The sequence below is a fragment of the Pinus tabuliformis genome, chromosome 4_1 (genome assembly GCF_031772625.1).
Source record: "Pinus tabuliformis cultivar Carrire ecotype Pingquan chromosome 4_1, CPIR1, whole genome shotgun sequence".
NCBI classification, from domain to species: Eukaryota; Viridiplantae; Streptophyta; class Pinopsida; order Pinales; family Pinaceae; genus Pinus; species Pinus tabuliformis.
Genome location: NC_142303.1, coordinates 659,907,608 through 659,935,505, shown reverse-complemented (window position 1 = coordinate 659,935,505; position 27,898 = coordinate 659,907,608). Strand labels below are relative to the sequence as shown.

The 27,898-nt window shown below is 35.9% G+C and overlaps 1 protein-coding gene across 1 annotated transcript; it reads left to right on the top strand.

Moving 5' to 3' along the window:
* The first annotated feature begins 470 nt into the window (after positions 1 to 470).
* On the top strand, positions 471 to 27,641 carry LOC149177812 (cytochrome P450 78A4-like). Its single transcript, XM_089421894.1, has 4 exons — positions 471 to 573; positions 26,689 to 27,128; positions 27,309 to 27,368; positions 27,546 to 27,641. The coding sequence occupies exons 1-4, from the start codon at positions 471 to 473 to the stop codon at positions 27,639 to 27,641; spliced, it is 699 nt and encodes a 232-aa protein (XP_089278020.1).
* The last annotated feature ends 257 nt before the right edge of the window (positions 27,642 to 27,898 follow it).

Genomic DNA, 27,898 nt, shown 5'->3' with positions numbered 1-27,898 from the left:
TATCAATCTTGTCTGGCCGCTATGACTATGTTAAATAATTTCATACCTTTGTCCGATCCATGCAGAATACTGTTAGCTTATTATTTTCTTTTCGTTTCGTTGGGTGACAAGGTCCATCCAGATTGTAAAATCTAAGACAAGATCTATAAAATCTAAAACTACAATATAAGCATTGTAGAGGAAAATTATGGTTTAAAACCATGGAAAAATACATACGCTTTGAATACCTTTTCCCAAGAATCATGCAGCAGCACGCATTTCATTTTGAGTCGGTTTTCTCTGCCATATTTCGTTTCGGTGATTGCCTTTATAATCTGTATTGTCTCGTCGGAGGATCTGTTGCAGTTCTTCGTCAACTGTATTGTCTCGTCGGAGGATCTGTTGCAGTTCTTCGTCAATGAAAAAATAAACAATAAACGAACCAACAGGTACGTGAGACAGGTGGCGAAGCGTATCTCGGGACCTTAAATATGAGAGGTATCAACACGTCTGCCAAGATCGATATGGCGGCGTCCACGGCTTCTTCTTTGACCCACATTCTCAACCGTATGAACACACAGATACGGCAGCATGGTACGCACGAGTCGGCCGGCTGCTAAAATGTTGCCTCATCAGCCCGTTGAAACCCGAAGCAGCTAAAACCAAAGCGGCGCACCATGGTTTGTCGTTTCTCCTTTAAAATAGAGACGAGTGCCGGAAAATAGAAATGTCGATATAAAAAATATAAAGGTTAGTTACTGTGGGTTCCTGTTAATGATTTTTTTGGATCATTAATTTTTTTAATGATTTTGTCTCACCGTTCTGTTTCAATGATTTGTGAAAGACATCATATGCATGAGGTTAGGTATATTACAAAGTTCAAATAGCTTTGTTAACAAATATTTTTGAAAGTAGTTTGAATTTTAAAAATATATTGAATTAATAAAAAAAATTCTACTCATTTATTAAAACTATTTATCACTATCAAAATAAAAGTGTGATGATAGATTGATTGGATTGATGAAGTCAAAATCCTTATTTAGCAAAACACAATATGATTTAATTATTTCTTTCAACCTAACATCACAGGTTGTAGTAATCTCAAAAGATAATTTAAACAAGTAGAAACTAGTTTTCATTATTTGTTAGAGTTGGCTTTCATTGTTGGATATTCTCGTCTTACTCACTGAGAGATCTTAAATATGATTGAAAATCTTTTGGGTTATACAATCAGGGAATATCTCATTAATGAATTTGCATAATAACAAAGCATCTATGATGATATAAATAGTCATTTCTAATTTCAGTTATCTTTTTATTTTCTTTGAGAGGAGGACATCATTGATTATGTAGAGTAGTGTTTTAGGTATATCTTCCTCTCAATTTTTCCCAAAATCCACTAGGACTTTGTTAGACTTATAAGTTTTAGTGTTATCCCTCCACAATCACATTGCCTTTGGGGTTTTTCAAGGTGCTAAATTAATCTATGAATTCAAAAATATATTTTAAACAACAAGGAATCAAGATTTCACCAAAAATTGTTCTCTCTAATTCCCGGCCAAAAAAATACAAAAGTAAGATTATTAAATAATGTTTTTTTTTTGTAGATAGTAATTAATATTACGATATCAACGAACTTACAACATCATGTTAATTTTTTCCTAATCAATAGTTTGTAAATAATATTTAATATTACGATAATAAAGGATTTACAACATTTTATATCAATAGCCAATATATTTATCAATATCACAAGATCAAGTCCACATTGTCTTGGTTAGACGCGCGCCTTGGATAGATGGTGATCGGGTGCTCTGTTAAAGCAATCCTTGATGTGAAGTCGCGGATTCAATTCTCCGCCCCTATAGGGGTGATATATTGGACATGATGAAGATGTAGTCCTCCCAAGTCTACAAAAAAAATATATCACAAGATCAACATTTAAAAAAGCTAATATTATCAATAAAATCATTTTAAAAAAATAATATTACCAACGAAATCATAATATACTGGATTGGAAAATCTAATGAAAATATATTTATTTATATACACCAATAATTTATGTATATTAAGACTATGCCAGCTATAAATTTTGAAACACATGAACTTAAATTCTAGTCAACAATGGAGTTCTAAATAACCTCATGTCTAAAAAGTAACGACTGTAATCTAAACAGTAAATTCTAAGATTCTTAAAGATAACTCAAGTTTAAAAGTAATGAATCTAAGATTCTTAGAGATAACTTTGGCCCAAACTATGCACTATTTTGAATTCTTAAAAGTAACGAAACTAAATTTGAGGTTCTTAGAGATAACTTTGGGCCAAACTATACACTATTTTGACGTCTTAAAAGTAACCAAACCAAATTTGAGATTTTTAGAGATAACTTTGCGCCAAACTATGCACTATTTTGAAGTCGTGCTCATTAGAATGGCTCAGTCAACTGTAATCTGAGTAAATTTGAGATTCTTAGAGATAACTTTGGGCCAAACTATGCACTATTCTGAATTCTTGCTCATTAGAATGGCTCAGCCAACTCCAAGAGTCTGTATTTTGAATGTTGTCAAACATTGCTGCAATTCAATGATTTAAATTATTTGGAAACATGCCCCCGAATTTTCTCTTGTTGAATGTTGTCAAACATTGCTACGATTCAATGATTTAAATTATTTGGAACAATGGGGGCAGCTTATTCTATTGCTAGGTTCCAATATTAGAAGTGCACAATTCCTAGCTTGAGGAGGGCTGGAGGAACCGGAACAGGTTCTTAAATTCTTACTTTATATATATTAAAATGCTGAAAAGAAAAAGGTTCTTAAATTCTTACTTTATATATATTAAAATGCTGAAAAGAAAAAGGTTCTTAAGTAGGTTGAAGGTTGAAAACATTGTTATTTCTATTTTCTTTATATGATTTCTTATAAATTTGTCTTGAAAAAAGAGTCAAATTTTAACAATGGAGATGTTATTTGGACTTTAAAAATTAAAACTTTTTATATATAAATGAAAGTAAATGTCAACAATAAATTAGAAGTTAAGTATAACTTCTAAAATGGAGGAGGCCAACTAGACGATATGACTAAGTTGAAGGTGGTCGACTTGACATCAGGATTCAGGTTTACTTTTTAGGTTTTGTTTCTTTTCTTTTTCTTTAGTTAATTAGTGACACAATTGGCCTATTAGCACTGATCAAATCATGGTTGAATGGTTGATTCAATTGGATGACTGGGTATAGATTTTTTTTAATAGTGAGTTTTATTATAATTAGGTGGTTTAAATTGAAAAAAAAAAAAAAAAAAACTAATTTGAGCCATATTTAGATGAAATTGGTCTAAACTAATCGCTGACTCGATTGAGTCATATCAGCTCAATCATTGTACAAATTATTAGTCGAAATTGAAATTTGAAAATAAAAAGTTTGTATATACAGATTGGATTAAAAAAACTCAAAACTTAAGAAAGGGCAATGATATGGCCAACCATAGGTGTGATTCAGCCACCATCACTTTTTTTGTAATGAATCAACAACCTTTGCAATATATGTGTTCTCTAATTAATATTTTAGCATGTTTTGTTAAAGACGCAATTTTTAATTGCACTTAATCACCCCAAACACGATTGAGAGAGAAGGCAAATAGAGTATGCATCATGGAAGTTTATTGCTCATCCTTGATGAAGTAGCTATTCTATATGGGTCAAATTTATAAAAACGCTCATGTTAAATCCTTCTATAGTTCCAAGACCTCCCTCTGAATGCCCATATATAACTCTTTCTCTAGTATTATTTATGATTCCGAAGCTTTCTCCATTATCATAATGATAACACTATTGGTCTCTTTGTGTCCTAATTTCTTCCTTCTTGCAACAATATTCTTTTTGAAGTAAGACCATTTTGTAAAATAGGGTAGATGAGTCGTTTCTTTTGGCATTCATGGATAAGATGCTCACCTACTTTTTATTTTTATTTTTTTTATATAGTGTGTATTCTTTCATAACTGAATCTCTCAGGTTTATTTAATTTTGACACATCATTATCGTGTGTATGATACTTTATGTGGTGTAGTTTGAAAAAAAGAAGACCTCTAAAGGCTTTGCAATTTGTTTAAAAGAAAGGGATTTTAATACCTTGGAACACTAGATGTTGAGAATGCATTTGTATTATGTAGTGCTCCAACTTGTTGGCTTAAGGGAAGTTTGTTAAAATGTTTCAGAAGTAAGCTTCTTTATGCAGAAATTTATATAAACCAAATATCATATTAAATGCAGGGAATAGCCGTGCACACGCCCAACAACAAGAATTTCATAAGCCTAACTTTTATTTCAAAGTTTATATACAAATATTATAAGATAATATAATTTAATAATAAAAAATGGAAACATCATTTTGATGTTTAGTGAGAAAGAAGCAGAATGATTCTACTGCCAATATCCTTTACTAATGGTCTTTAACATTGGTGGCTTTATTTCATATCTTCATGTTTTTGGATAGAGAAGAACACATTCTCTTAACCATAGACATTTTGAACCTCGCAAACCAATGGAAAATGGATAGCAAAAGAAAAAGGATAATATTCTTGCACTTCGTGACATTTGGAGAGTTATTTCCATATGGGTTGCACCACAAAAGGTGTCAATGATCTTCTTGATTGAGAACCATATCGTCGACCTGATTACAGAAGAAGAAAATGAGAATATCATCAACAAAAAGTAAATGAGTGAGGTAACTATTCTTACTAACCAAGACTCCATGGAAATTATTTGATCGCTTTGCATTAGAGATAGCGGGATTGAGCCCTTTAGCAATAAGTGAAAATAAGTAAGAAAATAGTGGGAAACCTTGGTGTAGTAGGCTTGAGGAAATTTGAGCCTAGACCATTGATTGATGTTAGCCACATAACCTGTCAAGGTTCTGATGGAGAGTTAATTTATGTCCAAGAAACCTGGAAACTCAATCCAATGGTTTCATTTTGTATTTATATGTACAATTTATATCATTCTTAATACAGTTGAATTTATTTTCTAACATCGTGATTCCAAAAATGGTATTAGAGCAATGGTTTATATGCCCTATTAAATCACTTGAGCCACTAGTTTTGTGGCCTTTCTTTCTATTATGTTGAATAGATTGAGCCACTAGTTTCATGGCCTTTATGGGAGCTCTGCTCTCCCCCAGTGCATACTTTTTCCTTATTATAGTTTTTCTTCCACTACGCAAAGTTTGATTATGGAGACTTACTGTGAGAAACTTGGTTCACTTTCTCACTAGTGTCGGAGCGTTTTGCATAACATTCCTTATTGAAGATACATTTTGTGCAAAGAATCTGTGTTGCCATTTTGTGTTTGACGAGGAGGAGTTTTTGCACATTTGCTAGTTCTGTATTCTGAATGAAGGAGAGATGTTGTGCCATGTTGAAGTGGACCTGTCCAAGGTGCCAAATTGTTGGACGTGTTGAGGAGACATTTTTTATGCAGAGTTGTTTTGCGTTGTCAAGGCCTCTGCTCTCCCCAGCGAATGTAAGGAGAATAACAAATCTGCCTCTTTCCTGGTAAGTTGTTTCAAACTCATTCCATTCTGTGGCATCACATGAGCTCCATCCTAAAATAGGAAAGAGCACCTACGTTTACACCAAGAATAGCTCTAATTACCTTTGTGTCTTGATTGACACAAAATCCTCTTTCCACCATGATTGACTAGGCTTTCAGACCAAGTTGTTTGAAGTCATTGCCGCTAGGTTCATTTTTGTGTGCTTTGTCATCCTTTACAAGCTTATGATGTAAATCATTATAAATCAAAAGGGTCTTATTCACTAGTTTTTTGTCTACTACAATAGATGCATCACCATCAGTAGCATGAAAAACTAGTGCACCTTTGGCACTCCTACTGGACCTAGATTATAAACCCCTCTTCCAATTTGGACCATTTGATTCAGTGGTATCTACGACACCCGGTTCATTCTTCAGAGTTGCGTGGAGAAGACGAATTTTCATTTCAAAGAGTTTTATTCAAATATTTTTAAGGTTTCAAATGTCAATATAGATTTGATTGCGGTGAATTTATGAATCTTGTTGTTTCTAGCTATATATGGGAAATATATACAACTCTAAATTAATAAAATGATGTGAAGATGCTTGTTTTCAATAGAGCACATCAACGCTGGAACTCTAGTGTAGTTAGTTGTTGTTTTTGTATATTTAGTTGTCTTATGTTGTTGTTTTTAGAGGAGGAGTTGGATACATAGTCCATCTGAGAGGAGAAGCAAGAGTGCATAACTTGCAAATGGATGAGATAAAGACTGCGTGACTGTTGGCATTGTAGAATGGTGATTGTTGGCATAAACAAGTAGAGTATGAAGGTTGGTTGGATTCCATTATGATGGTCAAAATCCATATCATGGACGCAAGGCTTGTAGGTTTTCTCTTGGAGTGGTAAGACATATTTGTTTCTCTGATAATAAAGTTGAATATTGAAGGTTGTTAGTGTGGATAGTATGATGAAAATGAAAATTTTGTTGGTAGTTATGCAAAGAATGTTACTTTTGTTTTCATATTTACATGAAGAAGACGAATGCCCCAATGTTCGTAAAATATGATTAAAGTGGTTTTCTACTAAGATATATAAAAGAGGATTTTTTGGTTGGAAAATTTAACCATACAAATTTAGTTTTTGAGAGAGTTAATTTGATATTACTTCTATGAACAACATTTTTGTGTAGAACTTCGGGAGGACAACTGATTTAAAGAATGAAGGTGTTACAAAGGAGTGTGCGAGGTTTTTTTTTGGGTAAATTATGGCATTTGATGGAGAAAAGTTATGTATGTGTCAAAGGAAATGGTGCCCTATTTTGAAGGCTTGAATGTTGGTCATGCTATATATATATTTTATCATATTTGACTACAAATTTTTGACATTTAGGTGCCATCTATATCATTTATATTTTATTTTATAAATTGTACTGTAAATGGGTGTATTTTCAGTTGACCCCAACACCCTTGACTTTTTTTTTTTGTAAAATGGCCAAACTTGAGGGAGTATTAGAGTTACTGAATACTCTAATCTCCATTGTTCATAACACATTCATAATACAATCTCTCTAACATACGGACCTGTTTACAAAATATTTAGGACAAGATAGAGTTTTTGGAGCTTGAGACACAACTACAACGAGATGAACTACAAAAGAAGAGTTGTAATTATGAACTGGTTCTTGTTCAGGACAAATCCATGTTTGAGCCTAATTCCCATCAACAATCGAAGACTGATTAAAATAATGGAGTCATTTCAGGAGCATATTTGCAAGTAGATGTAAAGGTTCAAACTGTACTTCCCAATACCTTCATCAGACCTTGGGAAGAAGTTGTGAACAACAAGAATAGAACTAGTCTCAGATATAAAAAGGATGGTCTTTTCATATTCTAGAATATTCCAAGCTCATCCAGTTTCGCAGTGTTGGATTCCTTCAGGATGATCCATCTTCACATGCTTTTGTTGCACAATAACCACAGATTCTCAAATTCCAACATTGTGATCAAGTTGACCATGTGAAAGATCAATGTTTTGATCTTCATCATTGTGAGCATTGTGGTAAGCGCACTCATCATTCAGACAGATGTTCCAGGAAAAAAACTCTTGCAAGAACGAAGATTCACCTCGAATGAATCACTTCTTGGTAATGGTGTTCAACAATGAGGAAGATATACCAGTCATACCATAGAATTTGTTCTCGATTATTGACTATTTTTGCAGCAAAGGTTTCATCATCTTCTCAAAGGTATCTGATAGGGGGGGATTAACGGTAATTTAGCATCTTCAAATATTCATCATTCAAAGATTTATCAAGTGAGCCTGAACCACAACCTGAACCTTCTATCTGAGCGTACAATCAAAGATAACCATAGCCATATTTAGAGTTGTATCTAGAGACACAACAATGCCCCATGAGCATGTTTTTTTTATTGGTGGCATTCCTTAAACCATTACCTGCAGAAGATTTTGGTTTCTACTACAATTTCTGTTAGGGAGAACTTCCACTAGAAGAAGACTTCATCTTCTAAGTAGATTGCAAATTGTTTCACGAACTATTTTGATAGTTCTAGAGTTGGTGGTCATCCTTAAACCACCACTGATTGAGACCTCGACTTCTCCTACCTTTGGGTTTATTTATGGTTTTCTCTTAAAACCCACCATTTCAGAGAGCTTATTCAACCATTAGTGGTCATGCATTTTTTCATTTTATCTCTCTTCTTTGACTCTCAAATACACCCTTTCATATTAAGGGGGGGAATGTTAGGCACCTAATCTGTCACGGTTCTAGTGGAAAGTTAATGCATGTCCAATAAACCTAGAAACTGAATCCAACAGTTTCATTGTTGTATTTATATGTACAATTTACATCATTCTTAATACAATTGAATTCATTTTCTAATATTGCAATTACAAAAAATTGAGACACCAAAAGAGGAGGACATCATCAACCCATAATTTAGTTTTAAAATGGTACACTAGCCCATATGTAGAAGCAACAACCTTAAATAAGTCCAAGAGAACCAATCATATGCCTTGGAAAGATAAATTTTGAGGATTGCCATTTGTTTTGATCATGTGGATACCTTTTTGAGCATATCCAATTGCTTCATGAATTAACCTACCTTATAAAACCAAATTTTTGTAGTAAAATCACCCTTGAGAGTAATGGTTTTAGTCTCATAATGATCACCTTCACCTTGGTAATAATTTTGTATAAACTGTTACAAAAGGAGATTAACCAAAAATCATTAAAGTTGTTAGGATAGTTTACCTTCGAGATGAGGGAGATGGGGGTGATGAATGCAAAGTTAAAAATTCTGGACATATGCCCAAGCTTGCGGATATTCTCCATGACTTGAAGTTGATCCTCCCTGACCACAAAAAAATTAGTAAAATATTTCATGGTCTAGTCGTCCCGTCTAGGATTTTCATTCTTTCCAGAATGGATAACACCAAGAAGTTCGTTTGTTGTCATAGATTAAAATAGATCATTACTCTCCTCATAATCGATTAGCTTTCAGAACAGGGCTAGAATCAATTAGCTTGAAGAAATATGGAGTTAAAAATCACCATAATGTATAAGAGTGAGAGACGAGGGAAAATATAGTAAATACAGGTAAGATTATTTCAACATTGGGTAATTTTAATACATGGAGAAATATCTATAGATTTAAAGATTTTAGTGGACGTTTCAGAGCCATCAACTAAGTCTATCTTTAAGACCGAGGAATGGTGGAGAGCATATAAATAATTAAATAGTGTGCACAGAATGAGAAGCTTCATTCAAAACCTAAATGGCCACCTCAAACTAAAAAAAGTAATTTATATAAAAAAAATATTATATTACACCCTAAACTAAAAAATATAATTTATAAAAAAATATTATATTAGATACATAATAGTATTTATAAATGAATTAATGCATAAATAAATTAGTAAAATATAAATTATATATTATTAGATCTATAGAACTTTATATATATATATATATATATATATAATAAACATATAGTAGTTTCTAGGTTATATTATAGTATATTAATAAAATAATATATACTAATAGATGTATTATATATTATAAATAAAAGTTTATTGGTATGTAAGTAGAAAGTTAATACTGTGCTAGTATATTAATTATATTAGATATTGGATATTACCAATAGGCATTGTTAAGAAGATCATTAGGTTAGAACGAGTATAGAGTGGTATAGATCCAAACATTTTGGTTGAAAACTTCTTTTAGAATGTAAAATTTGGAAAAAAAAATTACATCCATCTCATACCCTTATAGATATGAATGAATCTGTATGGTTTTCTCTCTCTACACATATATTCACAATGTGTAATTTCAACATTCTTTACATTTTATTTTTGAATACTATATAGAGTGCATAACTTAAACTTGCAAGTCCAAAAAATCTTTGTTGGATTTTAGCGAAATTTGACAAAAAAAAAATACACTTAAAAAAGAACCAAAACCTAAAATAATGATTTTTTTTTTAACGATATGTCATATATATAGATTTGACATTAAAATATTTTAAATAACATGTGCATTGAGACATATTATCTATGGACTACATTGTTCATATTAAAATGGTTTTTTGTTATTAATACATTTTTAGGTGTACCTCAATATTCCTTAATCTTGTGTATTAAAGTATTTATTGATAGACCATATGAAATTTATTATTATTATGAACACTTTTATATGTAACATATTAATTTTATATTAAGAATGGAATGAGTTACTCATCTCCCTCTAATTGGAATTACGTGATAATTTTTATTTTACTTTTAACTTTCAACTGTTTTATTTTTATTTTTATTTTTTTGAATATATATCTATATATATATATATATATATATATATATATATCCTAGGTTGAAATGTTTTTGAAAAGTTACTATAAGGGTTAAGAATCTTACTCACTCTTTTTTACTTCTAATTACTTTATCTCTTTTTAAAGTTGATATGAAATTATATTATGTCATATGGAAAATAAAATATTTTATTTATTTGGTGCATGTCTATACTTTCAAACAATTATATATGTGGCGGGCTAGCCCAAAATGCCCCTTTAATTTCCCAGAGCCAAACTAGAACCACTACATTCAAGCCTTTATCAATATGTAACATCCCTTGTCAAAAATCCATGTAATAAAGTTAATAACAAAATAATATCCAAGGTCATGGGGAACACAATCGAAGCTGAATGTTGAGCAAAAAATCCTAGTGTGGGCGTTCATTTGGTTTATTATGGCTAGGGAAAATGACAAAGGGTTTGGAAAGGAAAAGTGACATTAATTAGCATTTTATTTATGAAAATAAGGGAAATTAGGAGAAAAGGAAGGTGAAAGGTCACAAGGTGCATGTGAGGAGGAAAATGAAGGAAAATAATGGAAAACGAAGAAAATATAGGTCTCATTGATAAAAAGGCTTTGGAGGATCAATTCACAACCTTTATTCAGTTCAGTTTTGGATATATCTTTCTATTCTCTCTACTCTCTCATACTATTGGACACTTAGAGCATTCTTGGAGCACTCTAGCATTGGAGGAAGGAAGGCAAGGGAAAGACAAGAAAGCAACATGAAGCAAAAATCAAGCAAGGAAGAGCGAGATTACTTGCAGGTATTGAGTTGCATGTATGGTTTCCTTACTAGTTTTCACATGCATGTGTGTTTTGGTTCTCTTGCTATCTTTGGCATGGGTTTTTCTAGGTGTGACAATGATTTTCAAACTTGCATTTCTATTTCCAGATATCCATGATGTGATAGGGTTCTCTTGTTTTGGTTGAGCTGAATTTCCGGATGGTTTTCAAAACTAAGTGGGGTGGTCTCAGGGGAGAAACACAAGGCATATGAATCCCTAGATTGGTGAAGATGGGGTTATGGTAAAGCCTAATTGTGTGTGACCTCATCAAGCATGGGAATCCTTGATCGGTGAATGGTGGGATATACGATAAATCCTATAGGGTGGAACCTCATTGGGCCTAGGAATCCTTGACTGGTGAATTTCGGGAAATATGGTAAATCCAAGAGGCAGAGACAGAAAAATTCGTCACGGTTTAGGTGGAGAGATCCAGAGGCATCCATGCTTGTTTATTCCGTGGGATTGCGTTAAAGCCTAGTTGTATTGATGATGGTTTTGGGCCTAGGAATCCCTTGGTGGATAAATGGTAAAGTTGAAGGAAGCCTTGATTGGTTTTTTTGTGAGTCCCACATTCATGCTTGGAATATGGCATGGGGATGATTAGTTGAAAGAAAGATTTGGTTCAGCCCAATCTATGGTCGGGTGGTTCTTTGAAGTTCATGACTTGGTTGGCTTATGCATACATTAATAAGAACTCATTTTCCTTCGGTATTTCATGTTTAAATGTTCTTGTTAATATGTGGTTTTAATAGTCGTTCTATCATTGCTATTTTTATGGTTATAAGCATGGTTTTATGACACATCTTAGTCATGGATTTCATTACGTTTTGATTAGTAAATGAATGAATAATGAGTGTATGACCTAATACATGATAATGCAACTATTCTGATAAGGCATAAATTATTCTTGACAATTCTCAGATAAGTATGAAACCCTATGCTCAGATCTATGGTTATAACCTGTAGATTACATGTTTGTGATATGTTTGACAAAATGTTTGTCATGGCTACTAGGGGTTAGGTCAAGTCCTTGTACCAATGTTTGCATTAGTAGATTTAATTAATTATTATTTATCATTTTTGGAAGTTTTATAAAGTTCTAAACAAAGGCCTGAGACCTGGCCTTGAAAAAGTGGCACGGAATCTAAGGCCGTTGAATCAGAACTGCCTAAAGAAGGCCACAGTCACATGCATGCCTTATTGTGGGAGTGGCTGGAGGCTCTCAGTCACATGCATGGATTGTCATGGGAGCAACTAGGAATCTACCTCAACGAAATGACAAGTTTTCATAGGGGTTAGGCACCTAGAAGGGTTGGTTGTCTCCTGAAGATTCTGTAGCTTCTGAGAAAGGACAGATCAGTTTTGTTTTCTCAGTTCCACTTCTTTAATTGTACATGGGGAGTTGAATCATATCACAGTAACTCCGCGTCACTTTTTTACCCCAGTGGACCAATTAGCTTGGGTAACTATGGGAGAAGGGTGTTACAGATTGGTATCAGAGCCAGGTTCACCCCTTGGATTGGATGGGAGAAATGTGTTGGTCAGGCATACATGTCAGTTCTTTATGCTTGTGGTTTATGCACTTGTTGTGTAGACATGGTTGCAGTTGTGTCGCCATGTGAAAGTAGATGGTGTTCTTGTTGGATATATTTGTTGTGAGTTCTTGTCAGTTATGCACTTGTTATTCATGTCAGTGTCTATACGTCATTATGTATACATTGACATGGTTATAGTTGTTGTGCATGAGGTCATGGTATGTGGTTGGTATAGTCATGCATGGTAACTAGATGATGGTTGAGATGATTTTTATATAATGCTATGATTATGTTTATACATGTATTTCACTAATCTAGTTTATCTTGTCGATGAGGTATCCACCCCTAAACTATACTAAGATATGTTGATTATGTTATGTTTTGGCTTAAGCTGACATGGTATACTTGAAGGAATAAAATCAAAGAGGACTAGAGATATGGTAGACTACAATTCACAAGACTCTCCCTATGTATCATATGAGCAGCATGGTGGTGGGCACTCTTTTGACTTAGCATACACATTAAGAAGTTTGAAAGAATAAATAAGAAGTTGCAAAGCAGATAATGATAGAATCATTCAGGCAGAGGAGAAACAAGCAGAGGCTAATGTAGTCATCCCTCAAAGCTTGTCAAACTTGTAGACATAGGGACCACCTAGGATCATTCATGGATAAGGGGACATGACTAATGGAGCCTATGGTAGTAGGTCTCATGGCCAGTACAGGTCAGATAAAAATGACATGTTCATAGAAGGCAGGTTCTTGGATACACCTGATAGGAAAGGCGGTGGACATGAGCTTTACTTTAGTTCTAGTTCAAACATGTATCATGGTCATCATCGCTATCATCCTTACGGGAGGAGTGACAGGGGATATTTATAAGATGAGTTAAAGAAAGAAAATCCATTTACTTTTAATGGGTATTTGAAGAAGTCAAAGGATGCAAAGGCATGGCTACTCAGGATGAAGAAGTTCTTTAAGTTGCATGATTACATGGAGAACATGAAGGCCATAATAGCTATATTCAGCCTCAAAGGGAAAGAATACATGTGGTGGGAAGATGTGAAGCCGGTTAGAGACATCAGGACAAACGAGTTGAGTTGGCATGAGTTGAAGAGACTTTTCAGGAAGAAGTACTTGTCACTAGAGGCACTACGACAAAAGATCCAAGGAATTATGTGAGCTAAATATGGGATCGATGACAGTTGAGGAGTATATGACTAAGTTCCTAGAGTTATTGAGGTATGTACCGTATCTTAAGGATGAAAAATCCAAATTTCAGAGATTTTTCAGTGGATTTCCATTAGCGTTTAAAGATCAGATTGAGTATGATGAGCCTCAACCACTTGAAGAAGTCATTGGGAAACTAAAGCACTATTATGAGCAATAAAAGTGCAAGACAGAGTCTTAACAAGGTTGGAAAGGGAAAGAGAAAGCTAAAGGTAAATGGCAGCCAAAGAAAACAAGACCTCAGGATGCAGGAGAGAAAGAAAATGTTGCACCTCACAAGAAGTTTAATGGACCTCAGCCTAGAGAACATCAGAATAAAGGTGATGGTAAGGGAATGTTGCAATGTTGGTCATGTGGTAAGGATCATCTCAAGAGAGATTGTACACAGAATTAGGGTGGTAGGCCTCAGATTTATAGTGCACAGGATGCACAAACAGTTGGGGATGTTGGGCAAAGAATTCCACAAATTTATGCAGCGTTGGATAAACTGGGAGGTGAATCACGATTCATCTATTATCAAGATGGATGGTAAGCTTTATGATCAAGTTGTTTCTATTTTGATTGATCCTGGATCTAATTATAGTTATGTAAGTCCTGACCTGGTGTATAAGTGAGGTTTGAATAAAGAAGTGCATGGAGAATCTTGGTTAGTGCAGCTGGATGCAAGTACAAAGAAGAGAGTTCATCATTTGGTAAGAGATTGTACATTCGAGTTGAATGGTATGCCTACCTCAACACATTTGAATGTACTCTTGTTGGGATCATATAGTATGATTTTGGGTATGGATTGGTTGTATCTTCACAGGAATAAGGTGGACTATTATGACAACGCTATTGAATGCTTGAATGATAATGGAGAACAAAGAATCTTGCAGGGTAGGAATAAATCTACATCAGTTAGAATGGTGACAGTTATGTAGGAAAAGCGCAGTCGCAGAAAAGAGTGTGTGTTATTTGTAGTGCATATTTTTAGTGATAAAGGTAAGGATGTTGAGAATGAGGAAGTTATGAAGAGGTACCCAATCTTGCATCCGTTTGAGGATGTGTTTCGAAGAGAGATTTCAGAGTTTTCACCTCATAGAGAAGTGGACTTCTATTTTGAGTTGGTACCAGGGTAAAGACCAACATCAAAGGCACCATACAAGATGAGCACACCAGAGTTACTAGAGTTCAAGTTGTATTTGAAGTGAAGGGATAGATCAAGGCAAGTGTATCACCTTGGGGTGCACCAATGTTGTTTGTGAATAAGAAGGATGGTACTCTCAGGCTATGCATTGATTACAGGAAGTTAAAAAAGGTGACCATCGAGAAAGGTATCCGTTGTTGAGGATTGATGACTTGTTCGACCAATTGAAAGGAGCAGCAATATTCTCGAAGATTGACTTGAGATCTGGATATCATCAAGTATGCATTAGAGAAGAGGACATCTACAAGACTGATTTATGGACCAGGTATAGGATTATGAGTTTGTTGTAGTTCCATTTGGTTTGACTAATGCTCCATCTACTTTCATGTGCTTGATGAATAATGTGTTTCATCCTTATCTGGACAAGTTTGTCATTGTGTTCATTGATGATATATTGATATATTCTAAGAATGAGGAAGAGCATGTCAAACACTTAGCAGTAGTGTTCAGATTGCAAAGAGAGAATCAGTTGTACGTCAAGATTAGCAAATGCATTTTGTTTCAGAAAGAGGTTCATTACTTGGGACTGGTTATTTCCAAGGAAGGCATATCAGTGGATTCGAAAAATATAAGAGCGATGATGGAGTGGTCACCAATTTGTTATGCAGAATCTACGACTATGGACAAAAGTATCTTCCCTATGCCTGGTGGACTGACCTAGAACAATAGAAAGACAAAGGGACTAATGTTTTCCTTAAGGTAAATAGAAAACGAGATGAAACCTACCTGGAATTTATCGTATGCTTCACTCCTTCCTTGTCTTGAATGCTCCAATCCTAGCTTCGATTATTATTATTAGAACCTACACAGTCTGATAAAACAAGCCAAGAATCCATAAAATATATGTAGCATCATATAATCACTTTATTCAAGAGATCGACATGGTACTAAAATATATGAGACCATAACATGATATATAGAAAAAAAGGAACTCTTTGCATTAATAGAAATGGAGTGAGTTACTAAAAAAGAAGAATATGTTGATCCTGTAAAAGAGCTCCTCCAAGTTGACTTCTCCTTTCCTTGTCACAAAGTGCACCTCTAATCACCCTAATGCATGTAAATATATCTCTCACATCAATAGCATAACGCTCGTAGAAACAATCTCCAAAATCCAACAACAACCAATCAAGTGCTTGTGGAATGAGGTAAATATATAGGAAGGAGAGGTAGTTCATGAATTCTTATCCATTTACCAATCTAGTCTTGAGATCAAAAAGTGATGGGAGGATAGCTCAAGGGATAAGATGGTGATTTCTACAAGGTGGAATCCGATAGGATTCGAATGTTTATCCAAGGTAAATGGTTGAAACAACCTATGGAAGCTTTTGGAAGACGAAGCTTCGGAAATATTTTTAATATTTCCTGAATTTCTAGAATCACCACACCCCACATTTATGGAGGGTGCACTGGATAACACCTTGAGAGAAGGAGAGTCTGCAATACAACACAGTTGCTGAGTTATGGAGGGTTCCCCAATCCTTAAAATCACTTAAATAAAGGAGTTGAGGGAAAAATCTTAGGGATTAGGGAGATTCATGCTTAAGGCTTTGTGCAAGGATGATGACAATATGTTGAAGGATGTGAATGGATGATGTTTAAAAGCCTATTGACCAAAAGTGAAAAAAATGGCCTATGACACTAGGTATGGGCATTATGAGTTTGTTGTAGTTCCATCTGGTTTGACTAATGCTCCAGCTACTTTCTGGACAAGTTTTTCATTGTTTTCATTGATGATATATTGATATATTTTAATAATGAGGAAGATCATGTCGAACACTTGGCAACAACATTGAAATCGCCAAGAGAGAATCAATTGTATGCCAAGATTATTAAATGAAGTTTATTTCAGACAAGAGGACATTACTTGGGACATGTTGTTTCCAAGGAAGGCATAGCAATGGATTTGGAAAAGATAAGAGCGATCTAGGAAGTTCCAAGAAACGTGGACGAGGTAAGATCATTTATGGAACTAGTAGGCTATTATAGGAGGTTCATCTAGAACTTCTCTTGGATTACATATCCTATTATATCATTGTAGAGGCAAGGTAAGAAATTTGAATGGACCGAGGAATGTGCAACAAGTTTTGAGCAATTAAAGCAGTTGTTGACAAACACTCCAGTTCTAAAGACTGAAAATCCAGACAAGGAGTTTGCGGCGTGTACAGATGCCTACATGAGAGGAATTGGTGGAATCTTAATGTAGGAAGGACAGTTAGTGTGCTATGAGTCACAAAAGTTGAATGAGCACGAGCATAATTATTTGACAAATGATCTTGAGTTGGCAGTGATCAATCATGCATTGAAGATGTGGACTCAGGCACTATCTCCTTGGTAGGAGGTTTGTATTATCGAGCGATCACAGTGGATTGAGGTATCTGTTTGACCAACCGAATCTGAGTTTCAGGCAAGCTAGATGGTTGGCCATGATTAGTGAGTTTGAATTTAAGATCCAATACATTACGGGAAACGAAAATAGGGTTTTAGATGCTCTTAGTAGGAGAGTGTAGGTGAATCATATAGCAACAATGAGTTATTATGGGACAGATTTACAGGATCACATCTCAGAGTCAGGACAACAGGATGACATGTACATGGATCTTAGGTGCAAGTTACAACAGGTTACATGTAATCAGGATGTTGACTATCATTTCAGAGTGGATGGTTTGGTCAGATTTTGGGATCGGATCTATGTTCTGAATGACAGTGAGGTCAAGAAGACTATCTTGCGATAATTCCAGGCAAAACTGTACTCAGGGTGCCCAGGATACCAAAAGACATTGACATCGGTGAATTTTTTTTATTTTTTATTGAATCTAACGAAGGAATTGGCGGAGTTTGTGGCTAGATGCTTGGATTGTCAACAAGTAAAAGAAAAATGTAATCACCTAGGTGGATTGCTACAGTCGATTCTGATTCCAGAGTGGAAATGGGAGAGCATTTCCATGGATTTCATCACTTGTTTTACAAGGAAATCCAGGCAACATTATTCCATCATGGTCGTGGTGGACAGGTTTAAAATTATAATTAACTTGTACAAATTTACATTTAGATGAAGGTTATGAAAAACTAACCTATTTATCATAGAGGAGATCCCTTCACATTGAAAATGAAATTATGAAAACTTTATATGATTTTGTTATTTTCAGAGAGACATCTAACTTGGAAGGAAAATAACAATAACAATAATCTTTTATAGTTGTAGTTTTGACTATATTTTTTATATATTTTAATTTCACGCAATACAGAAATTTATATCATAAAACATTTATTTATCAATAATCGGTTGGAAAAGTAAAAAATATAATTCTGAAAATTAGTATTTGATATAAATTTTAGTTTCCTTCTTTAATTATTAATAAGAATATTTTATAGATAATTATTAACAATTAAATTAAAATTTTCATTTTTTATTTATTTTGAAACAAAAATATCTCTCCATATAAATATTATTAATTATTACTAAGTAAAATCTGTCTTAATATTTAAAAAGTAATTAAACATAAAACATTCTCTTAATAATATTAAAATATTTTTTACACTTAATATTTATATAATTAAAATAATTTATTAATTTATTAAAATAATTTATCTATTTAATATATTTATAAATATTATTATATTGATTTGATAATATATTTTTTATATAATAAAATTTACTCTCTTTTTCTGAGCACTCTAATAAAATTTGCTATTTATTTTTTCCAGTTTTCAATATTACCCATGTGTACATATTAAAAATAGAAAAGATAAAAATATATAAAGATTAGAAAGGAAATTATATGATTAATCAAATTAATTATAATTTATTAATGAAAAGAAATTTATATAGATGATAAAATATATTTAATCATAACTTTGTTTACTTATTATTTTTCAAGGTTGAGTTTTTTTTCATTTTGTTAGAAAACTAGTTGGCAACATAGTACATAGTGTACTATATTGATTCATTAATGTTTTTTTGAATATAATAAAATTTACTCCTCATCTCTTAAGGCTATAATAAAATTTGCTCTTTCTTTTTTCAATTTTTAATATTACCCATGTATACATATTAAAAATAGAAAAGATAAAAATATTTAAAGATTAGAAAGGAAAATATATGATTAATGAAAGTAATTATAATTTATTAATGAAAAGGAAATTATATAGATGATAAAATTTATTTAATCATAATTTTGTTTAATTATTAATTTTCAATGCTTACTTTTAGCCGTAGTCTAATGGGACTGTTTTTTTGCTCTGGAAGTCATGGAAATTCTGGCTATGTTTTGAAAAAATCCGACAAGGATTTTTGTAAATGCAAGTTACAGTGGTTAAACTTCAAAATTTTAGGTGCCCCAAACGTTTTTGGTGGTACTGAATCCATTTCCACAATAAAAAACTGTCTTTTCTGAAAAAAAATTGCCCAGATTCCGCCACTTTTGACCATCCAAGAAGGAACTAACGACTCCTTAGTTTTTTTCATTCTGTCGGAAATCTAGTTGGCATTTCTGGGAAAAATACGTTTGAACTTTGTAATCTATGCCATTCAAATACCCAATTTTTTTTTAAAAGTACATGAGTTGTTTAGGCAGAACACAATTTCGTGTTGGCAATTATTTTTTGTCCGAATCTAGTGTTTTTGTTTTCCAAAAATTTGACCGTGAGTATTTGAATTGTTTTTTTCTAATGTTAGCATTAGAATCAAGACCATAGAAAAAAATGGCTAAGACATTCAAAATCCATCCTAAAAACTCAAATTACCAAAATTGAACCAATTGCATTAACAAGTGCATGTGCGTCCACTTCGAATTCCAATGAATGAATCGTATCGACTTAATAAATGTTTTAGGATCTGCCTTTTACGGTTACCGACTTTTCCCTCTCTTCCCGTGGAATTGAACCCTTAGAGCTATAAATCCGCTTCAACCCCTGCACATTCTATGCGCTCATATCTCTGGCTTCTTGTTGCTGCTTAGATTTTCTATTTGCCATCCATTTTTGAGATGGAGAATCGTGGGAGCTCTTTAGGAGGCAGGTGGTGGATCTATTTCCTCCTCTTTAGAAATTGTTATAGTCATTTCTCATTGGAATTTGATGATGTTTGTGGGCAACATCAATGGCGTCTTTATATTGCACTGGTTATTGCTGATGTCTCTGCTGTTTTGGCCTCCTGGTTGATCCTAGGAGGCTGTACATGGGCGGGGAGACACAGGAGGTCGGGCGGCGTACACATTCCTGGTCCCAAAGGATGGCCCATCATTGGAAGTTTGCTAGACATCAGCATTGGTCTTGCTGATCTAAAGTGGGGCACTAAAGGCTTCTTGTCAGCTTACAAGAACCTCTCCCATTCCAAACCTTAAACTATTTCCAAGATCTTGCTTATGATTGATAATTTGTGGAATTAAAAGAACTTGAAATAAGTGTATGCTTGTGTTTGCCTTTAACTGCGTAATTGCCTTAAGTTTATTTGCTTAAACTGATATATAAACACACATAACAGTAAATGTAGCAAATAAACAAACCATAAAGACAACAAGTTTAATTAGGAATTCACCCTGATATCTTGGGCTACGTCTCCATGAGCTCTAGTCAACTGAACTAGGCTCTTTGGGATTATGGTAAACTTCTTTTACAAGTTCCACACTCAACTCCATTGGTTTACAACTAAACCTATGGGTTTAGAATACCATCTTATCCTGCTACCTGTCCATACTCTGCAGACAGATCTAGGCTTCTCTGAACTAGATTCCTTCAATCAGCGCTCCAGGCTATCTTGAGTTCTTGGCTTGCACCAACTCCCTTAGAATTCTTTTACTGTCTCTGGAATTCCTTCTTTTGTCTTCAGCACACCTCGGACATCAGCAATAGCTTGATCATTTGATCTCTTTGCTGTTCTCTGGCTCTCAGCTCTCAGATTTTGGCTCTGGCTCTTGGCTCTGGCTCTTGGCTCTGGCTCTCGGCTCTGGCTCCTAGCTCTTGGCTCTTTTCTCTTGGCTCTCAACTCTGGCTCTCAGCTCTTGGCCCAGTTGTGAGCTCCCTGAAGGGAAACTTGCTCTCTCAAGGGAAAACTAGCTTCTTCACTTGGCTCTCTGGCCTTTGAAGAATCCTCCGACTCTGCAACTTCTATCCATTCCTCTGTGTGAAATCATGAGGAATCATTCCTCTGTGGCTCTACGTCTGGCCCTCTAGCTCTCTGGCTCTCTGGCTCTGCATTTGGCCCTCTGGCTCTAGGTTTGACCCTCTGGCTCTGTGGCTCTACGTCTGGCCATTTTGCTCTGTGTGTTCTATAATGCATTCCTATTACAAACACCCGCTTACAGTGTGGCAAGGAGAATGGGAGCCGTTTTACAACAAAAAGAAATAGTCGGCCTTTCTTCAGACAAAATCCCGAAAATAGCACAAAATTCCAATACACAGGAATACACAGAAAAACACATCATGAGCCATTTAAACAAAACTCAAATAATATGTAATCGCATCCATAACCTTATCGGGTCTAGCCTTTATCGCATGCCGCAATCGCACATTGCATTAGCATCGCACCTTTGTGCCGATCGCCAATCGCATATCGCAAGTTGCAACGGCCCTTGTATCAGGGATTTGCTAATCGCCGATTGCTCTATTGGTGCTATCACTATCGGCCCATCGCATCGAAGTATCGCAACGGTGTATGTCACATGTAACAGCCCCCTTAGTATTGTGCGACCCGATCACCGATCGTTGATCGTGATATCGCATATCGCAAGTCACAATGGCATGGGTCTTGGTGCTATGCTCCTCCAATCGCTGATCGCACATGTAAATGGCCCGGGGTCTATTCCAATATCGCATGAAGGCCTTCCTTTTGCATTTGCAACACAATTTTCTTAAGGGCCCCTGAAGTCCCATTTTAACAAGAAAATGCCTCCTTTTCTAAGGAAATTGGGCAATTTTCTTTTTACAATAACTCCTTCATCCGAAGTCCGTTTTGCCCATTCAAATTGTGTTAGATTCAGAATGAAGAGATATATGCAATGAGACTATTTCTAGGAGCATCCTTTGACTTTCATTTTTGAGCATTTAGAAAGTCCTTGAGGATCATTTTCTGATCATGCCTCCCCACTGGGAATCTTTTGGACCCCAAAAGACTGATATACTGATCTGAACAGTAGATGAGAGTACGTCACCCTCTTCTTTCAGCCTTCATACACTTGCCTTGCATAGTGCCTCTGAACCAAAGCCTTTGAACACTTCCTTCTTGGATGTGCTTGTCTTTAGGTTAAGAATTGTCTTCCTCCCTAACTTCATGCAGAACTCCTGCTAAGAAGGTTACAGTCGGTAGTTTGAACTTCTCTTCTTGGATCATTGATCTAAGTTGGCTCAAACAAATGTGAAGTTACATCTTCTTCACAAAAATTTACATTTGTATCTATTTGACATATTGTCAACAACAACTGTTAACAACAACAGAATTACAGACAACAACTAGATGGCCTAACTATTGCTTCATCAAAAGAAATAGATTTCACATCTTGTGGACACCTCCATGTCTTTACATCTGCATACAAATGATTGACTAGATAACAAGCCAACAAAACATGCCTTTAAAACAACTGACCCTTCAAGTCAAGCATGTAGAAAAAGCAATGTAGGATTCCTTTTCAAAGATGAAACACTTATCATCATCTCCATCTTGGAGACCAAATCAACTTTTCCCAAGTCAATATTACATTACATGCATGTTTACAACAAATTAATCAACCCTTCAAGTTAATCACACATACATGTTCAAATACAAGAAAATCATCAACATCCCTGTGTTCATGCACATCATTCTCATGCATGCATTTCATCCTTCAACTTTCGCTTAAGTACACTGTACTTTCGAAGCTGAAATGAGCATAATGTTGCAACAATAAAGTGAGTCTCCTACTCAACTTGTCCATTCACCTTCTTGGTAAAATCCTACAACTTGCATCTCATTAACAAAGACATGCAAATAGATGCGATACATTTCTATTCACATCAAAAGATATGCAACTTTAATTCGATAAGAACTCTAACCATTTCTTACCAATCCATTTCAAAGGTCCTTCCTTTGTCTGCACATCAACAACAACATGTGAATCATCTTGAAACACATCATTTATGGAAACTTCCTTTCCATTCTTAAAATTTTCTCTTTCCACCTTCTTCAAGTTTTGTGGAAGCATTGTTGGATTCAAAGTCCAACACTTTTCAGCAATGTATCATTGCTTATGGCAGTAAGTGCAATGCATGTGCATATTATTGACAACATGATTTGCCTTGTCCAATGGACCTTTGGCTTCGTGCTTCTTTTCCTTCCAAAGTTTCTTGCATGTGGCCATCCTCTTCCAACAGCTAGAAACATTATGGTTATCCAAACCACAAAAGGAACGTGCAATTCTTTTCCAATGCTTATATGGAAATTTATCATGCTTTACATTATCAAAGGAATATGATTAGAACCAGATTTATACCTTCATTACCTTCATGAGGAGGTGAATTGAATGAAGAAGTAGCTCCCTTTGGAACACCATCAATCTCTTCAATCATTTCAGAGTTTCCACAACTCTTTGGTTCAAGTGTATGCTTATGAACACCTTCTTCCTGAAAATGATGTTTCAAGCTATTTCTTTCCCCAAGAATACAATCTTTACACTCTTGAATTAGAAGACCTGACATGAAACTCCTTCTAGGAACTGTTTCATTTGCCTTCATGGCTGCTTTGGAACTTTCTCCATAAGATTGTCCATAGCCAAGACCCAAATACTTAGGCCTTTCCTCAACCATTATTGGCTGAACAATACCCTGTGCATGCTTGCCCAACCCTTTTCCTTCATAGCCCATTTTGGATATTAACTTGGAACCTATGCCTCTTGTATGGTTTTCAAAAGAAACAACATAATCATTTTTAGAGGAATTTGAAGAAAAACTAGAATAGTTTACCTCTTCTTCAAGCTGATACTTGACTAAGGCTTCTTTGGCAACAAGGAGTTGTGTCTCCAACTCATGCACCCTTTCCAGGTTCATATTTGGAATATGAAGTTGGCCTTCCACTTTCTACAATTTGTTAGAAAGCAACTGCTACTCTTCCTTCATGGAATTCAACTACTCTTGAAGTCCAATACTCATTTCTCTCACCATGTCCATCATGAGGAACAAGTCTTGCTTCATGTCTTTATCACAGAATCTTGTGATGGAGGAGGGTTTCGAGGACTCACTTGTAGAAGTTTTCATTATCAAAATGAACAAAAGAACTTCAAACAAGATTAACAAAGAGCTTATTCAAGCAACCTTTTGCAACAAATCTCTTGTGCTTCAAGGATTGCTTTGAGGTACTTTGGGATAAGAAGAATGCCTTCAGCCCTTCTTCCTTCTTGTCCTCTCCTGGACTTAGTTATCAATATCTTTCCCTTCACCTCTACAAACTCAAACAATAGTCTGTTTACAAACCATCAAACAATCAATCATTGGCTGTTTAAACACCTTTCAAGTTAAGCAGGCAAATAGATTACTCTGTCAATCAAGCATTCTGATCTTATACCACTTACATCATGATACAACCTGCTTCATTATACCACCTTCTCCATGATACCACCTGCTTTGGTATAACTTCGCTCCAATATCACCTTCTTTGAAGGTGTGGTTAATCAACCTGGGGCTCTGATATCACCTGATCTGAAGTGGGGCACTAAAGGCTTCTTGTTAGCTTACAAGAACCTCTCCCACTCCAAAGCTTAAACTATTTCCAAGATCTTGCTTATGATTGATAATTTGTGGAATTAAAATAACTTGAAATAGGTGTATGCTTGTGTTTGCCTTTAACTGCTTAATTGCCTTAAGTTTATTTGCTTAAACTGATATATAAACACACATAACAGTAAATGTAGCAAATAAACAAACCATAAAGACAACAAGTTTAATTAGGAGTTCACCCTAGTATCTTGGGCTACATCTGCATGAGCTCTAGTCAACTCAACTAGGCTCTTTGGGATTATGGTAAACCTCCTTTACAAGTTCCACACTCAACTCCATTTGTTTACAACTGAACCTGTGGGTTTAGAATACCATCTTATCCCACTGCTTGTCCATACTCTGCAGACAAATCTAGGCTTCTCTGGACTAGATTCCTTCAATCAGCGCTCCGGATTATCTTGAGCTCCTAGCTTGCACTAACTCCCTTAGAATTCTTTTACTTTCTATGGAATTCCTTCTTCTGTCTTCAGCACACCTTGGACATCGACAATAGCTCGATCATTTGATCTCTTTGTTGTTCTCTGGCTCTTAGCTCTCGGCTCTCAGCTCTTGTCTCTCAGCTCTGGCTCTCAGCTCTGGGTCTCGGCTCTTGGCTCTTGGATCTTGGCTCTTGGCTCTGGGTCTCGGCTCTTGGCTCTGGGTCTCGGCTCTTGGCTTCTGGCTCTCGGCTCTTGGCCCAGCTATGAGCTCCCTGAAGGGAAAATTTCTCTCTCAAGGGAAAACTTGCTTCTTCGCTTGGCTCTCTGGCCTTTGAAGAATTCTCTGACTCAGCGGCTTCCATCCATTCCTCTGTGTGCAATCATGAGGAATCATTCTTCTGTGGCTCTGCGTCTGGCCCTTAGGCTCTCTGGCTATGTGGCTCTGCATCTAGCCCTCTAGCTCTGCGTTTAGCCCTCTGGATTTGTAGCTCTGTGGCTCTGCGGCTGGCCATCTGGCTTTGTATGTTCTATAACGCATTCCTATTACAAACACTCGCTTACAGCGTCGCAAGGAGAATGGGAGCTGTTTTACAATGAAAAGAAATAGTCGGCCTTTCTTCAGAAAAAATCCCGAAAATAGCACAAAATTCCAATACACAAGAATACATAGAAAAACACATCATGAGTCATTTAACCAGAACTCAAATATTATGTAATCACGTCCATAACCTTATCAGGTCCAGCCTTTATCGCATGTCGTAAACTCACGTTGCATTAGCATGGCTCCTTTGTGTCGATCGTCGATCACCAATCGCATATTGCAATCGCATGTCGCAATTCGTAACGCCCCTTGTATCAGGGATTCACCGATCACCGATCGCTCTATCGGCGCTATCGCTATCGGTTCATCGCATCGGCATATGTCACATGTAACGGCCCCCTTAGTATTGCGCTACCCGATTGTCAATCGCCGATCGCGCTATTGCATATCGTAAGTTGCAATGGCATGAGTCTTGGTGCTATGCTCTTCTGATCGCCAATATCGCTATCGCTAATCGCACATGTAAACGGCCTGGGGTCTGTTTTGATATCGCATGAAGGCCTTCTTTTTGCATTTGCGATGTGATTTTCTTAAGGACCCCTTAAGTCCCATTTTAATAAGAAAATGCCTCCTTTTCTAAGAACATTGGGCAATTTTCTTTTTACAATAACTTCTTCATCCGAAGTCCGTTTTTTCCCATTCAAATTGCATTAGATTCAGAATGAAGAGATCTATGCAATGAGACTATTTCCAGGAGCATACTTTGACTTACATTTTTGAGCATTTAGAAAGTCCTTGAGGATAATTTTCTGATCACTTGCTCACTGCAAGCTCGAATATCTAGCTCATCATCATGGCGTTGACCCTTTATCTTAGGCTCCACGCCTGCCGTTATTACATCGGATCCTGAAGTGGACCAGGAGCTGCTCAGCTCTCCTCATTTTGCCAACAGACCCCTCAAGCAATCTGCGCAGCTGTTGTTTGGGTGGGCCATTGGCTTTGCACCCAATGGGGACTACTGGAGGCTGCTCGGGAGAATTTCTTCTGTGCATCTTTTCACTCCCCGCAGAATCACTGCTCACGAGCTTGGTCGCCAGGCCGATGCTCTCGGAATGTTTCTTGATATTCAAAAGGAATGTAATTCCAGCGGTGTTGTTAGGGTTCGACGACACCTGCAAGGAGCTACGCTGAACAATATCATGGGCAGCGTCTTTGGAAGGAGGTTCGATATGTCATGTACTTCTACTTGTGAAGAAGTGAAGAAGTTGCAGGAGATGGTGGATGAGGGGTTCCAGCTCTTGAGAGCTTTCAATTGGGCAGATCATCTACCATTGCTGTAGCTGTTGGACCCTCTTCAAATCCATGCTCGTTGTGCCCACCTGGTGCCGCGTGTGAGAGATTTGGTTACAAGTATCATCGAAGAGCACCGACATACAGAGCGGGGTAGGGAAAGCGGTGATCAATCTAATTTTGTTGACATTCTGCTGTCGTTTCAGGGAGAAGATAAGGTGGATGAGGAGGATATGATCGTTGTTCTCTGGGTCCGTAATTTCACAGTACTTTTATATTTGTATTTTACGTTACTTAACATGCAATCTGATCTCTGTATTGTATTTGACCTAACATGGAATCTCCGAAATTTATATTTATATGAATAATGAGGTGAGTTTGCTTGCCTGTGGGGAGGGCATTAAATAAGTTTGGTTCTAATTTATGTTATGTTATGTATGCAGGAGATGATTTTTCATGGCACAGACACGACAACTCTGCTGATGGAGTGGGCCATGGCAGAACTACTGCTAAATCCAGATGCCAAGAAGAAAGCTTAGACAAATTTGGATGTTGTAGTGGGGCAAGACCGCAGCGTGAATGATTCGGATATCCCTAAGCTGCCATACCTCCAAGCTGTGGTAAAGGAAGCGTTGTGAATGCATCCACCTGGACCACTGTTATCGTGGGCGTGGCTCTCAACTGAAGAGGTCAACATCAATAGAATGTGTGTTATGGCGGGCACGAAGACCATGGTGAATATATGGTTGATTACTCACGATGACAAAGGGTTTGGAAAGGAAAAGTGACATTAATT

Coding starts and splice junctions, on each gene's coding strand:
- LOC149177812 (XM_089421894.1), top strand. CDS start 471: ATGAGAGGTATCAACACGTCTGCCAAGATCGATATGGCGGCGTCCACG. Junction 27,129..27,308: donor TCTTGAGAGCTTTCAATTGG/GCAGATCATCTA, acceptor CTGTCGTTTCAG/GGAGAAGATAAGGTGGATGA. Junction 27,369..27,545: donor TCTGGGTCCGTAATTTCACA/GTACTTTTATAT, acceptor TTATGTATGCAG/GAGATGATTTTTCATGGCAC.